Raw genomic sequence first — 18,963 nt, 5'->3', positions numbered from 1 at the left:
TTAAATATGGGGTATTTTCTTTATTTCTTTAAATCTTTGAGCCAAAGAATGATTTCATCACAGCTGTAAGTTTGGGTAGAAAATTGATGCCTTTAATTTTTTTTAGCATGTAAAACATTAGATAATATAAAATGTATAGCCTTTCAGGAAAACTGCTTTTTGTATTTTTCCTCTTGCAGATAAGGCTCAGTTACTTGAAATAGCCAAAGCTAATGCAGCTGCCATGTGTGCTAAGGCTGGTGTTCCTTTACCACCAAACCTAAAGCCTGCACCTCCACCTACAATAGAAGAGAAAGTTGCTAAAAAGTCAGGAGGAGCTACTATAGAAGAACTAACTGAGGTAAGCTAGACAGAATTTGTTTTCATTCTTAAATGGATTACTCCAGTGATGTTGACTCTGGAGCGTGCCAAAAACCTGAATTGTGGGCTGAACTGATAATGGCTGGCACCGAGTGGCCAAAACCCGAAATACAGACGTGGCAGCGGCAGAAGCTCTGTTTAGCAGGCCATTATCCGGGATGGCTAAGCTCCGCTAGCTAAGTTACTTCCCATTACTTTTGCTTTCCAGTTTTAGAAGCCAAACTGACTGAGGAGTGGGACGGTTCGTTTGAATGGAGGAGGTGTTGAGTGAGCAACACGCAGAAGCTCGCCTACAGTTTCGTTTCCATTCACGACGCGTTCACTGATCGCCACGAGTGTACTGCATATACGCAAAGACACAGACAATCTTCAGAAATGATCTTTTGCCACCGGAGCTTGGAAATTAATGAGAATAGCTGGCCATTGCCTGAAAGGAACTTCTTTCGCATCAACATTTCGGGTTTTGGCTGTTTGGTACCAGCCATTGGTGATAATGGCCGGCCATTATCAGTTCTTCCTGCGGTTCGGGTTTTGGCAGTAACATATATATTTTAAACACAGTTATTTTTGTTTTTAAGAATTTGATCTTTTCAATTGAGGCTTTTTTTTTTTTGTCTTATGGCTTTGTTTTATTAAAATTTGTTTGGGTTTTTTTTTGTTTTTTTTTTTGTTTTTTTTTTGGAGGACGCTGAAATATTGCTGCTAGGATCCAGAAATACCACACTGTTTCAGATATTGAAACTTGTTATTGGCTAGCCTTATGCCAGCCTGCCACTGTCAATATATTCTGTTCCCCTTGGTTACAAGCTTGGTATTCTCTGTGTTTTTGGCTAAATGAGCTTTTTATCCTATTAAAATATTTTCAATTGATAAGGGATATGATAAATTCTACTGCTTGTATAGAGACAAGTCCACCCAAATTTACTCTGACCTTTTTATAAAGCCAGGTAATGGGAGTCTGTTCCTTTGCTTCTCAAGGAGGAATTGACTTTGCTTTGTGTGTCAGACCTCATCATTGCACCCTCTCCATCATGCCTTATATTCCATCCTTGAGTTCTGTTTCTTTAGACACTCAACCTATAAAACATTTATGGAAAGACATGCTATTATCTAGCCCAGTTGCAAGTGTTTCAAATTTTGTTTAGCCATACATTTGGGGATTGCATAGTTTCTTAATCTCTTTCCTTAGATTTACTGCAATATGAATTACAGCTTTTTTTTTTTTTTATGTTTAAGGACCTAGTGAAGACTTCTACTGCTTGCTTATCAAATCCAAGCTCCTTATCCAAAACCTTATGAACACTTAGTGATTCCCTATATATTTTAGCCTCATCTTCAGCCCTCTTATCCCTTTTAATAAGTTTTTTCTCACCTCTTTACCACTACCTGACTATAGAGTGACTTTCTTTTCCTTTCCCTGCTAATCCTTTTTCTTAACTATGAAAATCTGGCTTAGAACTTTCAAGGAATATTCCTTGATTATCAGATTCTGCCTGATTCTGTTCTCTCTTAAGCTTTTGTTCTTTGAGCACTTATGTACTCAGTTTGTATTATATCAGTTTGCACTTGTTAAACTGTGTTGCTCTGTAAAAGCGTTCCTCAATTATCTCATGTGTATGTATTCCATCTTTTGAACTAGATTGTAAGCTCCTTGAGAGCAGGGACCATGTCTTTTATTTTTTTGTATTCCCTGGACAGTGCCCAGTACAGTGCTCTGCACATAGTAGGTGCTCAATAAATGTTGTTAACTGACTGACCAGCTAGAGTGTGTTTAAATAAGTAGTGAGCTAAGTTACCCAGCTATAAATTTTATGTGGTTTTGAATTTAAGAAATTATGTGTTATTCTACATAAAGTGTAAGATTTATCTTTTGTTTGTTTTTACTTTTTAAGAAATGCAAACAGATTGCACAGAGTAAAGAAGATGATGATGTAATAGTGAATAAGCCGCATGTTTCGGATGAAGAGGAAGAAGAACCTCCTTTTTATCATCATCCCTTTAAACTCAGTGAACCCAAACCCATTTTTTTCAATCTGAATGTGAGTATTAATGTTTTTGAACTGGTAAAACAGCACAACTTGTAGAACTATTTAAGTAAAACTGAAATAATATTTTTTAATTTAGGTTAAATACTGTGAGAAATAGTCATTTTCCGATTATGTTGACAATCTATTGAGTTTTGAATTAAGAAAAACATTCTTGAATTAAGAAAAACATTATGTTTTTAGATTGCTGCAGCAAAGCCAACTCCACCAAAAAGCCAGGTAACATTAACAAAAGAATTCCCTGTATCATCTGGATCTCAACATCGGAAAAAAGAAGCAGATAGTGTTTATGGAGAGTGGGTCCCTGTAGAGAAAAACGGTGAAGAAAACAAAGATGATGATAATGTTTTCAGCAGCAATTTGCCCTCTGAGGTAAGTAAGAGGACTATTATGTATTTTTCTTTTTATATACCTGAATCTGCATTTTATTGTTATTTTATATCTGATTTGGATTCTGTTTCACTCTTCTTAGGGCCGGGTTAAACGGCAGGGCCGGGTTAGACGACAGATGAAACAACCCGCAGCTTCTCATTTGACAGTAACTCGATGCAATTCACTTTGTGGAACCAAGCCACAAAGTGAAAAGCATCGAATTGCAGAGAACAGTGTTATCACATCCCTACCCAACATTGGGCCCTCCTTGCACTTGTGGGAAGGTAGCCCAAGGTACAACTATTTAGCTTCCCGTTTTGCTTCAAGGCTCTATAGCTCTAGATTTTGGTGGTAGCAAATTTATCGGGTGGAGGGATTTGAGCAGAGAGAGGCAGATCCTCAGGTTCAACACAAGAACTGGATTGGAAAAGGTCCCTGTAGGCTGATGTGAGCATCTCGGATACATAGCCTGTTGCCCTTTAAATAATGGTTTCTTACTATATTTCTCTGGGTTGTTTGTCAGATAGCCTTTAATTTTAATCATTTTCCCCTTCTGTGTGCTACCTTGGCCCTTTTGAATTCTTGTGTTTAACCTAATGCTCAGCCTTGGTACTCCATTTCCCTTCTCCTTCCCCTTTTTGCTACTATTAAAAGTTGGAGAAGTGGAATTCACACCTTGAAATTTCCAGGAGGCTATAGTTGTATCTTGTCAAAATGACGCAGTAATAATGCCAAGTGTCAAAACAGCCCCATTAAAATGCCACCTGATTAAATAATGTGCTGCTAAATATAGTGCACATGAAAACAGCGAGACTGTATATATATGTAAATATATATATATATCTGTATCTTTGTATGTATCTCTGTATCTGTACCTTTGCTGTATCTTTTAATAAACAGTTTACTTTTATTTAACTTGTTGTGCAAAATCACGCTTGGGGGATCTGGGAGGGTGGAGACTTACTAGGGGGGTGGGAGTTTTAAATGATACAATAGACTAGTCATCACCTCTTGCCCTTGGTTTCCCAAACCCAGACATTTGTCCAAGGACTAGACTAGATATCTGATGCCGGTACAGTGTAGGGATTCTTGCCCAGTTCCTATCCTTGCCATTTTGGGATATGTGGATCCAGAGAGACCTGTACTCTTCACCTACAGGTTCCCCTTATTGACCATATCATCATCATCCAATAAACACCTCTGATAATACAAATAAACAAATTCTGTTTATAAAGTTAAAAGTGAACAGAACCCAAATCAGAAACTTTGGTAGTATTTTTTCCCCTGAGCTATTCACAAGAGACATTGGGTTTTTTTGTTTTGTTTTTGACCTGTGGCATTTGGAAAAGAGAGCACATTCTGTGCAATGACACTGGACATAACTAGCCAGTGCAACTTATAGTCACTGTTGATATTTACATGAGGTTCAACAACTGAAGCAAGGTACGCCATCACCAGTGAAGGAGAGACAGATAGCTTATTTGGACAATTTTTAGTGAAGCCAGTTGAGTAGTTCAGTTGCCGATTCGCAAATCAGGCTACTTGGTGCACATCTCAAGAGGGAAAGGTTAACTGACGTTTATAACTGACTTGAGTCTAGTAATAGCTGAGTATAAACCATGGTAAGAGGGCTGAACTGACTGACTTAGAAATTCTAATACACATGCTTTTAGTAATTTCTTAAACATTAAGCATTTAACAGAGTTAGAAAAAAACATGAAACATTTATGTGAAAAAAATTTTCCAACGTGGTAAAGCCCTATAAATATTGCATAATTCCAGAAGATTTTCCTGGGAAGATAAGTGACTATAACTATTTAACTTCAGTGGAACATGGGGAAGATGCTTAGTGAATCCTGGTGATTACGGTTCTTATTGATTAAGAATATATATAAATGTGTGCGTGTGTATATATATTACCGTATTTAGCCGTTTTCAGTCTTAACACTGAAACTGTGGTGCCTTACGTTGTCTGTCATCAATAGTGGTTGTCAAATTTGAATGAAAAGTTGGGGGAATTAACTCCAAAGACATCTGGGAGAGGGGAGTAGGTGGGTATTAGGATTTTATTATAAGTAAAGGAGCCTTTTATTAAAGCAGGAGACAAAAGTTCTATTCATGAAGCAGATTTCTTCTGTGGGGGATATTATATACAACTATTGCTATCAGAACTCTAAGCTAGTTTCTTAGACAGTTAGACTAAAAAATATGTGTTAACTTTAATTTCAAGTAAAACAATCCCCAAATTTTAGGAAGGGACAGCAATTTGCTTTTGTTTTTAGGTCTGTGTACTTTTACCTAGAAGTAATACTGAACATCTAAAGGAAGTGTTCACTGTATGAAATGTTTAGTTCTAGTTATTTAGCTGTATCTTACAAATACATTAGTAAGATTAATGTTCTATATTCTAAATGTTTGTAGAATACTATTGGTGACATTTTATGGGAGCATTGAGTCTTGATTCCCTGTCAGGGGTTGAAATAAAGATTTTATATAGAAAAGAAAGTTCTTTTTAAATGGTCAATATTTTAATTGAATAGTGCTTTGAATTTTTCTACCTGTTGTTTTTTCATTTTAATAAAATTGGAATTTGTGATTTAGTTTTGAGCATAAAACATTCAGGCAAAGATCACAGATTTGATCTCAGCTTTGCTATATGATCCTTAATCCTACCAGTTGTGCACATGAGTGCTCTTTGACATAAGTGAGAGTGGATAGACGTGGATGGATCAACATAAATCCATATCTTACGGAAATACCAACTCATCACACTGTGGGCTCTGCTGCCATAGCATCGTCTTCCTACCCAGAAGCCAACCAGCATCATCCTCAGTAAAGAGTGACTGCAGAACCTTGATCATATTTGTGTGAATTTTGATTTATAAACAATGAAACCAAAAGTGTTGGAAAACATTTTAAAACTTGTCCTTTGGGGGCATTAATTCTCGGTAATAAAGATAGCAAAGCCTTACTGGGTAGAGGATATAAGTGTAGTCTCTGGCATAAAGTTTCCTTACTTCATGTCCCAGTGGAGCTAAAATTCCCTTATGGTTAGGAACTCTGTATTTTTGAGGTTTAAGAAAACTTGAGTTTTTGTGGTAAAATGAAAATTTTAATTGAAAATGAAACACATAGTAGGTCTTGGCAGTACAAGAATGTTACATACAGCTTTTTTATTCATTCATTCTTTAGATTCTCCCAGGTTATTAACATGGAATTTCTTTACCATTTAATGGTTTATCTAATCCTCCAATTACTGTAATTCATTTAAATGTAATAAAAATTACACTAGAGAATTTTATGTGAAATAATAAAAAGACTCATAAATGAGTTTTTAAAACCAAGCCATATAACTCCTGAGGCATTCTGTATTTAGTGTGGCTTTTGTTTATATAGTTGTCATTTACTTTGTATTTTATTAATTTTTGCTAAATATTTTAAATCATGTTTTGTATGCAGGCTAGGTGTTTTTTCTTTTAACTCTCTTTACTTAAAAATTTCATTTTATATCATCTTTTAATTGGAGATACCTGCAATTTCTTATGTAGAAAGTAATTTGCCTTTTACAGGTACTATTTTTTCCTTACCTGAATGACCACCTTTTAATAATTCTCCTTAGTTCTTTAATAGCCTTTCACTGACTTTTTAAGAATTATTTAAGATAATTGTTTTATTTATGTAAACAGTTGGGTTAACACAGGGGGAAGGTAAATTGACTTAGAAGGATTTTTAAAATAAGGAAGATGAAGATGCACAGGTAATAACTTAGGTTGTGAAATGCATATTACAGCGTCAGTTACATTAGTGTTTTATTAGTCCTGACAACATTTTAGGTTACAGAAATAGTAATCTGTTGTGTTGCTGAAGTAGAGGGGTGAAATAACTTGGACAGGTTTTTATTGATGTGTGAACTGGAATAATAATTCAGGATACTCTTTTTATGTGGATTTCACCTTTTAGAACAAGCCCTAGGGAGAAGGAAATAAAACATTTCCCCCCATCATGATGCCTAGAATATTACTACACATTACATGGAAGGTCTATTGTGTACTAGTGAAAATAAATTTGCTTTGTTGATGATAGCTTGATAATAGTGTTCTGCAGGGTTTAAGATAATTCCCGCCCCTCCCTCACCACCCACCGACTTTTTAGCATTCTAAAACTTTTAGCATCATTTTGGTACCTTTCACACTTGACTGTTTTCGAGCAACATTAAGTTAAGACTCAAACTCTGCTATGTATTATAGTCTGGTAGTAGTGGTATAGTTGTGTATGACTCTTAACGACCCAATGGACTGCACATTGCCAGGCTTCTCTGTTCATGGAACTTCCCAGGCAAGAAGACAGCAGTGGGTTGCCATTTTCCTTCTCCAATAGTTATATGCTTTATGTATACACATACAAATCCTATGCAGTCCAATACAGTAGTCATTGAGCCACTGAGAAATCAGTTCTTTAATTGCACTAGGCACATTTCAAGTGCTCATTAGCTTTCACTGTAAAAGTTCTGTTGGACAGTGCTGTTCTAAAGGGTAGCTGTGATGTTTTATGAGTCATTTAATACTGATTCAGAACTTTGGTCTAATCTTTGAATATTAATGTTTTGAGAATTATAGTTGGTTTTTTATTTCATATCCTGAGTTATCCTGGCAACTTGGATATATGCTTTTTGATATAAACTCTTGAGGATTCTTTAGAGATTAAGATAATCCTGACTGATCCTATTTTGGGTATGTTTCTTCACATTAAAAAGTATGAATATGAAATTAATAGTCAAATTACTATTTGTTAATAAAGTTTTGACACGAACTTAGAGCTTACTTGATAAGCCTGTTGAAGAATAAATGAAGTTGTATTACCTTAGGAAAAAAACTAGTTGTAATTTTATCTAAATTTATATTAAATCTCAATGTTGTTATATTAAATAAATAACTATTTAAATAAATAAAAGTTCCTTTCAGAGTGAGATGTGAATTTAACATAAAATACTGAGATGTGAATGAAGTTTCATCCTGAGGATAAATGATGAGGTATTTAGGTTACCTGCTTGCTTAATAAAGGTTAAAAGAGAAAAAAGTATGAAGATATAAAGTGTCTTCAGAAGGATGAAGTCACAGATAGGTATGTTAATTTGCTTTCAGTTGGGAAGAAGTAATTTTATTTTAGAAAAGTTGGAATTTTCAGAGCCATCTTAACTACATTTTTATGGCTAATTTTTACAGTTAGAAATTGTGGGATCAGAGCTTGGCTTGGTGGTGGGTAGGTACGTTTTCCCTAGTATCTCTGAATTTCAACTTTTTAGAATAAAAACCTACTATTTATACCTAAACACCCTAATGCTTAGATTTGTAGACGAGTATGAAACCCACAGTAATTCTGGCAAAGTTAAAGAATAGTATTTCACACATATTTAATGGGCCTCCAAAAATTACTTCATCATCTTACCTGACAGGTTTATGAAATATCTAAGGCCAAAAAATAATGTGATTCTGATCTAAAATAATCTGGATTCCCACTTAAAAAGTCACAGCAGGTGATCACAGTTGTAATAGAAGTGAAAAGTAGACGTGCTGTGTTTTTTAGTGTTTCAGTCTGCCTTTACCTGTATATCCCCAGAAATGTTCCAGTTAGTGTGGATAATTTACTAAGTTAACTAAGAAATTAGGATCTTTTATTAATGAGATCTGTGAGCAGTCTGATTACAGAATGAATTCAGTTTAATTCTGCTTTCATTTAAAGATGGCAGATATATAGAAACCTGTACTTTTTGGTACCTTGTGGAAGAAAATTTTAATTTTGCTAAAGGATGATACTAGGTGACTCAGCAAGATAACTAAGAATAGTGAAGATAGGAAAAAGGAAGATTAGTAATCCTTATGCATGAGATAGAATTATTCTCTTAATAGTCACTTACTCTTAATCATATAGGTCTTATTTTTAAAAGAAGTATTTCATATTTAACTATACAGTCAAATTACAGGTTGCCTTAGTTTGGCTTTTTAAAAAAACTTATCTGTTAATTTATTTTAACTGACTTCCTCATATTTGTCACATCCATGCAGTTGCTACTAGTTATTCTTTTTATATGAATTTAGGAAAATCCTCCCATGTCAGATAACCATTCTCCAATGAATTTTCTTGGATGAGATACTAGAAAATATTAATGGGTTTAGTAGTGTTAGAGGAAAAACAAGTATTAAGAATTGGTGAGTTGACACAAGTCATCTTGAGCTCTTAATAATGTTAGAACTAAACAGCATCAAATACTTGATTTTTTTTTCCTCCTATGGTTGAGCCTTCCACAAATTTGGTAAATAGGATATTTGGTCTAAAGATAATCCTTGAAGTTTTCCTGGATATTATGAAAAAGTTAAGTCGCATCTGCTTAGCATCAGCTTTTACAGGTAGAACCTGAGCACTGAAGAGGCGAACCTAAGGCATTTCAGACATTCTTCAAGTGCTCCGGCCTGATACTTGTGCCCCCACAGAGACAGTCTAACTCCCGTCATCAGTGCACATACTAATGAATGGAAAACCATACATAATGAATATATTCTTTGAAGAAGCTGAGTTCTTTGTATCAGACTTGATGAACCACCACAAGTATGTGAAAACATGCAGACATCAGTAAAAGAACGGTCTTTGACATGGCAGTGGTTTTCTGCTTGCTTATTTAAGAACCTTGCTTATTGCCTCTGAGGGCTGTGCTGAGAAGCAGGGTAAAATGAAAACTCCAATGATTATTTTGTTAAAGAAGGCGAGAGATTTTTAAATTCTTCATGAAACTTTCTATGATTGTAGTTTGATGTAGTAGAAAAAAGAAAGTTGGATTTTGGATTGAGTTCATCTGCTGCCTGATACTTTGTAACTTACCTTAAACAATCCGTGTCTATTTTCCAACGTTATTTTACCTTTTAGAGTCTTCTCCCTGCTTTACAAAATTATATATATATATATACACGTTTTTATATATTTGTATATACAGAATTTTATATAAAACTGGTTTTTGACATGAAGCAACAAAAGATGTGAGCAGTTTTCATAATTTAGGGAGTCTTTGGTTATTTGAGATAATTATCTTATGTTTTCTTTCTTAGCCTGTGGACATCTCTACAGCAATGAGTGAACGGGCACTTGCTCAGAAAAGACTCAGCGAGAATGCATTTGACCTTGAAGCTATGAGCATGTTAAATCGTGCTCAGGAACGGGTATGTAGTGGTTTTCATGTCTAAATGATATTTCACTAACTAGAGGGTTGTGACATAAGTAAACTGGCATGCTGTTGACATGTAGGTCTTTGAAAATCATTTATCTAGCAAGCTTTGTTTAAGTGAACGTGATTTGGGGCTTGATTATTCAGTAAATGTCATATACTATGGGGCAGGAACTATTTGAGAGAATAAAAATAGAAAAAATTACCTGCCCTCATAGAGTTTGTAATCAAATATATAAAAATAGTAGCTAAGTACCCATAACAGCCTTGTGAGTTTGCATTTAGAAAGAGTGGCTAAGTGAGGCCCAAGGTCACAACATTAGTAGGGGAACTGGGATCCGAACCTAGACAGTCTGAATCCAGTCTGTGTTTTTAACAGTGGACAGCTGCTCCATACATCCTCTTTCTATGGTAAATATATGGGGACAGGAAGTACATGTTCAGACAAATAGAAAATACTGCCTGACAGCTCCAGGTGTTCAGTAAATATACTCTGAATGAACGACAACTAATTCTTTAACCATTACAGTGTTTGAGTAACCAGTTTCCTATATTATGTTTTAAGCATGTATCTTGAATTGATTCTTGATTTATAACACTTAAGAGAAAGTAATTAAAAATTGAGGCTATCAACATTTATTATGCATTTATGAGATATGTAAGGAGAGCAAGGATCCTTTACCATGGGAACAATTTTCTGTATATTTTCATGTATCTGTGTGATATTTTGAAGAATAAGTATCACAGCCATGCTTTTCAGTTGTTAGATATATATTTTAAATTTGTTATTATTAATGGGATCCACTGAACGGTTACTGAACTGCTTTGGAATGTTTAAGAAAACAGTTTTAAAGATACAGTAAATTCGGTATATATATATTTTTTTATAGTTATATATTTAAGTCTGTTATTTAGTCTTTGTGGGAACCAAATAAACCATTTCATTTAGAGAATTAATACCAGTGGCATTTTAATGAGAGAAGTAATTTTACTTAATTGAGGCCTTTTTTCTTCAGATTGATGCCTGGGCTCAGCTGAACTCTATTCCCGGCCAGTTCACAGGAAGTACAGGAGTACAGGTTTTGACACAAGAACAGTTGGCCAATACTGGTGCCCAAGCCTGGATTAAAAAGGTACACAACATATGCACATATAAAAGTGTCCATGTACAAAGTTAAAAATTTTAAGAAAATATTTTATTAAAAATGCACAAAGAAGCCAGTGATTTTAAAGTTCATGAGTAAATTTGCTATGTGTATATACTCCAGGATGGACAATGAAGATGGATCGATCCCTGAGACAATGGCTAATGTATAAATACGGCTCAAGAGCCACTCAGTTTATATCCTACTGCTCCTGGGTTTTGTGGGGGTGGTTTTTAAACTGTGTTTTGAATGCTAACAGTGTATCTCAGCGGCTGTTCAGAATATCCTACGGTTCCTGTTGGACAACTGATCTTATGATTTCAAAGCAGTAGTTCTCAGATTTTTTCTCATCATGGGATACTTTATTACAGGTTCATTTTTGGTGAATCACTGCCCCCAAGAACCTTCTGCCACTTGGTTTTCCATTCCTTTATTCCTTTGCCCTTCTTTCCCCTTTCCTTAGTGCCCGTCCCTCCTGTAAGCGCCCTTGGCCCCTAGTCCTCACTCCTGTTGTGACCTCCAGCCCCAGGTCCATGTGGTTATCAGCTCTTGGTTACAGCAAGTGGTTGGGAGCCCCCCTTGTCAGCGCTGCATGTGGTGGTCTTGCCAGGGGACTAGAAGGATGGGGGAGGATGGCTGAAGTGTGGGGTGGGTGGTGCTGAAGGGTGGCGAAATTGGCTGGGATGGGGGTGGAGAAGACTTATCTGTGGACCACCATTTAGGCCCTGGTGGCCTCTGGTGATCCACAGGTTCAGTTTGAGAACTACTGATTCCGTGAAATAACAGGAAATGTAAGACGTAAATGCAAGGGAGAGGACGGACGCCTCGTGCTGTGAAGATGTAGGTGCTCCTGGTTTCAGATTCCTGCAGTGAGACATGTGAACTCCACCTACGGCTGCCTCATTGTTGGGGGAGTCTTAGGTGGTTACCAAGGGCTTTCTGAAGAAATGGGTTCTGGTGAAGGGATGTGGCTTGGTTGGATGGGTGATGGGGAACTTTGTTTCAGGAGTACTGGCAGCATAGCAGTGCTGAAACAGGGAGGCTGCCTGGTCTAACGGATTGGGAAGGTTTCTTAATGGCGCTGTACTCCTGACTCCTGTTGTGATCGTGGCAAGTAATTACTTGGAATTTCAGTTTCCAAGTGCCTTCTTAACTGCCTCGCGGGGTGGTGATCGATGTAATGTCATGGGTAATAGAGAACTGCTGAGTGCCAGTGAATGAGCTGATTTTTTCTGAAAAATCAGATTTTTGGTTGCTTTGGACCTTTTAATCTCATAACATTTCTTTTTTCAATTTTGATAGCATTATCTCTGGTGATCTTATTAACAAATTAATATAAAGCATACCCTTACTTTGCCTGCCCCCCTTTTTTGGAGCAGCAGAATAGTTGCACTAATAAGTATGATATACTGTGAGTACATAGTCAGATTGGTTAAAAAATGAACGTAGTTTACTAGGGGTTGGTGTTGGAAAAAAAGATGAAAATTAGAAAATTTGGGTTAATTACAGTATTTAAAATATGAAAGTGATTCATGTAGTGCTTGAAAAATGGCTTTCATCTCATTGGGAATAATTATAAATGTACATAAATTTATTTTAATTTAATACTATCTAATGGTGAAGCTGAATACTCCATATTTCAGAAAGTTAGACTTGAAGCTCTATGATAATTAAATAGTCATGTACATTACTAGGTAGAAACTTAAGAATGTGATTCCGTTGCAAAGTGCTGGTCTTCATTTGTACATTGAAGTTCTGATACATATATATTGCTAAAGACTTCTAAACATCACATAACTTTTAAAAATGATTAAATTGGGTTCCTCATAAACTTTGCTTTTTCTTTTTGACTGCTAGTCCTTGTAGACAGTTCGCAGATCATTTAAAATGTAGATGTGGATCATATTTGATAAGTTACCACAAGATAAAGACATGTTCATTTATCACACCAAATTTTTGAATAATTACAGAAAGTGCTTTCAGGAAACTTCTATTTGTGTGTTGCTGAAAAATACATGCTGCTAATATCAATTAAGGCAGAACCACTTTACTCAGAAAAATGAACAAAAACATGGACAAAGTCATTAGGCAACTATAATATTCATCTTCGTGGTCAAATATCACAAACTACTTGTTTCATTTAGAAAACTTTTTCAAATGTCCATTCATACGGTGTTCCTTGCCTTCCTGTAGGGCAACACCCTCTTAATGTTAAGGACTACAGGGAATGCCAGCATTCTCCATATTCTTTTTTTGTTTGCTGCAGTATACTCTTAGATGAAAAGGAATGAGTTTTATTAGTAGTAAGAAAAAATTCGAATGGTTATTGATTTGAAAGAACCTTTATTTTCTGAAATGATTTGGACATGACCTGATGAATATTGTTTACTATTGTAGTCTTACTACATTAATTAGCTTTTTGTTAAACTGTATATACACCCTGGTGTAAAGAAACATTTGAAGATAATAGAGAACAGAAACAGAAACCTGCGTTATTTGGGGATTTGTGTTATACTCTGCACAGTTGCCCTTTTTTTTAGGAGTGTTTCCTGGAAAAGAGGGGCGGATGAACCTGAAAGTAAGTAAAAGTCATTCTAGGTGTGTAGAAACAAGGCAGTTGGTACCCAAGCATCAAGCTAACTTTTCTCTCTGTACATCAACACTGCATGGCCTGCACCACATAAGGAACTGAACCAGGGCTATGTTTTTACCTCCACAGCTGCCTCCTTCCATCAGAGCACCTTGTTGAACTTAATGTCTAGTCACATACCATTGGCATGTTTTCTCCCCAGCTTATAATTAAATAGCTGGGGAGGGGGAAAGGATACAGTTTTACTACTGTGTAAAACCAAAATTTAGTAGTAACTTATCAGTAGAGGAAATGATTATACTGTGTCCAGAGCTACCAAAATTTTGGACTCCCTCTGTTGATAAGTTAAATGACTTTTGCTTACATTTGCTAGAGAATGTAAATGTAAAATACTTAGTAACAAGGGGAAACAAGACATGATTTGGAGATTATATTTTAAATGTTTAAAAAATGACCATAAAGATCAACAGTAGAATTCAGTTGTTTGTTACATATACATGGATGCCCTTTAAAAAGAGGCATCACTTATATCTTAGTGTGTGGAAACAATTGACTGTTGACCATGCTAATGTATATAGTGTTGTGCATCTTACGACATTAAGTGGTTTGCTGCTTTGATGGAAATTATGGTTCAGTGGGTTGGATACAAGAGAGATGATTGTTCACAGAATAACCTGTGAACTTTCACCCCTCTGTATGGAAACTTGTTTCAGGGCCAAATCCTTGTAGCTGTCTTCTTGCCCCGGTCAGTGCCAGCCCTACTATTCACAACACTGCTGCTACCGAGGCCTAGGTATGTAAACATTTAAGGAGTTTTTTAAAAGTCTTTTAACATCAAGCTAGGTTTTAAAAGAATTCAAATTCAGTTTGGTTTAATTACAGGGTATTGTATGTGCTATCTTTTTGCTTCATAGGGATTTTCTAAGTAAAATATTTATACTTATGGTAGAATGGGGGAAAAAGCTTTGGATAACAGTATGCTTCTTCAGTGTTCAAACTATTTCTAAATGATTGCTGGGCTTTATTCATTAACTAGGTACACCTGGGACAATTAATATTATTGACTGTTTTAACATTGCCTTCTTTTTATTTTGCAAGCTAAGAAGAGATACCAGTGAACCTAAATAGTGGACGAAAACAGGAGTGTTCTATTTTTTTTTTTTTTGGAGGGGGGGCACAAGGGCCACTGTTTTAAAACTGCCATTTGACTTATTTGACTTTTAAAATACTGTTATGTTTATGTGAAAATAATTAGAACATATACACTACAGTATGTATATAAGTATAGAAGCATTTAATTGCTATAACAGATCTAGAAGTAAAGTAAGCTTGCTTTCTTTACAAAGTTACACTGAGTCTGTAGTCAGATTCTAACTATAAACTGGGGATCTTTTACCTTTCTCTCTTTGGATAGGATCAGTTCTTAAGAGCAGCCCCAGTAACTGGAGGGATGGGAGCCGTTTTGATGAGAAAAATGGGCTGGAAAGAAGGAGAAGGATTAGGAAAAAACAAAGAAGGAAATAAGGAACCTATCCTAGTTGATTTTAAGACAGATCGAAAAGGTAAGATTGATTCTTTTTTTTTGTAGAATGTTTATTATACCTCCTTTAACATTTAGGGTTTCATTACTATTATAAATTCATAAATTCTTCTCATGTCAGTGATCCTGAACTGGGGGCACTTCTTATAGTACAGAGTTAGGAATAAAATGTTTAACCCGTTTTGAAAGCTTTGTACACATAATAGGTGGAGACACTAATTTGAGGGTACAAGGCAGCCTTTGTTATGTGTAGTACATGATTAGGTTTTTAATTAGATTTCATATTTAGAAAGTAGGATTTCCTTTTTTTTTTTTTATTTTGACAGGGAACATATGCTTCTAGGATTTATTCTGTTTCTAGAATTTATTATTTCTAAGATTTTTATTCCACATATTCTCATTTCCTGTTAGAGTTCTGTTTAGTCTTCACTGTGTAAACCCTTTTGCATGTCCCTTTTTATCAAACTCAGTAATTGAGTGTTTAGGCTAGAGAATAGACCAACTGCTGACAAGCGTTTCCTCTTCAACACTGCATTTTTATACTTGGGAATAATGTCCGTTGTAGAATCATACGGGGCTGCCAGCTAAATGAGATTTTGTTTAAACCAGATTTTTAAAAAAATCCAGAAAATTTAAAACTGAAATTTATTTTTCTTATCTTCGTGATCAGATAGTTTGTTGAGGTTATTTAATGCAGTTAAATTGTCATGCTAATGAAACAACTAGCTCTAATCAAATTATGTATTTTTAAAAGTGTTTTGTGAAAAAGAAAATAGAAATAAAAATGTTTTGTATCAGAATCTCTACATTGTCATCCCGAAGATAACTATGTTGCCATTCTGTTCCATATTGGAGTGAATTATTGTTACTCAAAAATAGGCTAGAAATAACAATTCTATAATGTAGTACTAGTGAAAACATTAATAGAGAGAAATTGAATGTTACACTGACATTGTACTGCTTTTATACAAGTTGAATAGATTCTTTGTTAACAGAGGGTAGTTTATTGGTAGAAAGCATCTGTGGGTACGTTGCATAATTCTAGGGAATAGTCCTTCGGAATTGTGCAGCATGGCCTAGTTTTGGGAAAGCATAGTGGCGGAATTTGTGAAGAATTCTCCCTAGCCTAAATGGAAAGCATTGATTTTTAGATAGTAAATATAGTAATATAGTAAATATATTAGATAGTAATATAGCTAAGCCCCTTTTGGAAAGGGAGGCCAAGGCTGGCGTCTCTTGAGTACATCTCACATTTGAAGTCAGAAAGGGCTAGTTTGCTGGAAAAAGAAATGGAGAGAGCCTTTTTCACTTTTCCCACTTCGTTTTGGCCTAAAATCCTTGAATTTGGGGGAGCATTCTTAATCTGAGCATCATTTTTTAAGGGATAAGAAACCTTTAGAAATCATTTGCAAATAGCCACCTTTTTTTGCCACTAGTTTTTAAAGACGGGGGAGCCTGGTGGGCTGCCATCTATGGGGTCGCACAGAGTCGGACACGACTGAAGTGACTTAGCAGCAGCAGAGTGGTTGTTAATTATGGCAATTTATATATGTATTCACATATTGGTTTTCTGAATATTTTTATACAATTTCCAATAAGATAAATGAAGTTTGGATATAGGTATAGAAATGTCAAAACAGATTTATATAGAAATCAAGAGTAGTGAGTGTCTGTTGAATATTTTATTTGAGGGCATGGATTGAGGTTAAGATTCCTACAGAGGGAGTAGTTGTTTTGCCATATTATAATTTTAAATGTTTTGAAATTTATTCAGTGATCGTTGATTTTTTTTTTTTTTTTTTAAAGGTCTTGTTGCAGTAGGAGAAAGAGCACAAAAGAGGTCCGGAAACTTCTCTGCTGCAATGAAAGATCTATCAGGTGAGAGTACGATTTTGCATTTCCTCTTGTCCCACCCTCCCCTTGAATTCATAATTTGTTGCCACAGGTGTGGAGATAATTAACTATTTTTTTCTCTGCAGGCAAACATCCTGTGTCTGCCTTGATGGAAATCTGTAATAAGAGAAGGTGGCAACCACCTGAATTTCTCTTGGTCCATGATAGTGGCCCTGATCATCGCAAACATTTTCTCTTTAGGGTAAATATGAATTTTTGCGTTAATTTGATAACTTAATGTTGGAGGGTGAGGGATCAGCATTCTGTGATCACAGGGTTAATGTTATGGGCTGGGAGTGTGAATATGTGTGGGTAGAGTGGTAGAAGTTTTAAACATTTACGTATGCTTCCCTATTTTTTCAATATTGGAGGGAAAGATGTGGGCACAATCTGGTGAACAATTTGTTGACCTTTTCTAGTGGAACATGGGGAATTAAGTGGTTTTTAATCAGGTTTTTTTCTTTCCCTTCAATTTGGAGACATGCTTTTAAATTTGCAGTCCCTTTTCCCAAATGATTTGCTTCTTTTGGGGTTGAGATTAATTTGACTCACATAGTATGGGTTTTATATCTTTGTAAGTTATTTTTCTAGCATTTAGTGAAAAAAAATACAAAGCTAATAGATATTAAAGTTTGATGCTGTTCTTATTGTATGTTTTTCTTGAATAGGTATTGAGAAATGGAAGCCCTTACCAGCCCAATTGTATGTTTTTCTTGAATAGGTATTGATAAATGGAAGCGCTTACCAGCCCAGCTTTGCCAGCCCTAATAAGAAGCATGCTAAAGCCACAGCAGCTACTGTGGTTCTTCAAGCAATGGGCCTTGTACCAAAGGACCTCATGGCTAATGCCACTTGCTTCAGGAGTGCCTCACGTAGATAGATTGAGGTTTTATATTAATCATTTCAGATAATTTTACTCTGCATCAAAATGTATTTCCTCTTTAATGTTGTAAATATTTGGCAATTTAAGACATTGTGTAAAAAAGCAATCTGTACAAACATCTCCAGGCTTTGATTTTTGTACCATGGAAATTGTATTTAACCATACAGGGTTTTGGTATGTTTATATTGTTTACCTTAGTGATGTATTTGTTTCAGTGGCTAACATCCAAACGATTGTTCGAAGGCATCCGTAATCTTCAGTGTGGAATGTTAAAAATAACGCTTTTATACTGTATTTTGTACTATGAAGTAACTCCCCTTCCTTATGGCTTGGCTGCTGTAACACTTGCCTGTAATCAGTGAAGGGCTGTGCACCTTGTACTAGTTCACAATGGGTTCTGCTGGACAGATACTGGGCCAGTGTTACTGAGTTAATCAAGCAAGATCTGTTCCACAGGGCTAATGCCACCACCTCCCCTTTCAAATTTTGTAGAGGTTATTAAAAAAGACAGTGGTATGTTGTGTGATGATCAGCACAAAGTCCTGCGTTTCTGTCAGAGCCACTTGGGCCATGAATGAGAAGGGAGTCAAAATGAAGTCTGACTAGAATTTTACTGCAGAGGCCAAGTACATTTAGTATGGCATTGAGTTGTGATATAGTTTTACTTTGATGTGCATTTTGAATTTCAGCTACATCTAGATAGACGTAAAATGATAATTAAAATGCTGTAACCAACTTATCTAATAAAATCGGCACCCAGCCACTATTTTGTTGACTATGAGAAAGTTTAAGTTTATGTTAATTTTTAGGGTCTGATAGAATATTTCATGTGTATTACAGTGGTATTCATATGCTATGTCTCTAAACTTTATTTTCAAAAGCTTAAGGCCCAAATATAAACTTCTCTGGAATAATTGTGGTG

At 35.6% G+C, this 18,963-nt stretch overlaps 1 protein-coding gene across 8 annotated transcripts in view; it reads left to right on the top strand.

The window, feature by feature from the left end:
• Positions 1-18,955, top strand: part of SON (SON DNA and RNA binding protein) — a 31,044-nt gene extending 12,089 nt beyond the window's left edge. Inside the window, exons 4-12 of one of the 8 annotated variants that reach the window (XM_006048230.4) lie at positions 180-340; positions 2,253-2,399; positions 2,589-2,777; positions 9,875-9,985; positions 11,007-11,123; positions 15,140-15,287; positions 17,072-17,143; positions 17,245-17,360; positions 17,880-18,955. In XM_006048230.4, coding sequence (XP_006048292.2) covers positions 180-340; positions 2,253-2,399; positions 2,589-2,777; positions 9,875-9,985; positions 11,007-11,123; positions 15,140-15,287; positions 17,072-17,143; positions 17,245-17,360; positions 17,880-18,038 — 1,220 coding nt within the window. In that variant the 3' untranslated portion in view covers positions 18,039-18,955. The other 7 variants (XM_006048231.4, XR_006549605.1, XM_006048232.3 and 4 more) reach the window with 7 other exon arrangements.
• Positions 18,956-18,963: the final 8 nt, after the last annotated feature.

Source organism: Bubalus bubalis, chromosome 1, assembly GCF_019923935.1.
Source record: "Bubalus bubalis isolate 160015118507 breed Murrah chromosome 1, NDDB_SH_1, whole genome shotgun sequence".
Classification (NCBI taxonomy): domain Eukaryota; kingdom Metazoa; phylum Chordata; class Mammalia; order Artiodactyla; family Bovidae; genus Bubalus; species Bubalus bubalis.
This window is presented reverse-complemented; position numbering and strand designations above follow the sequence as displayed.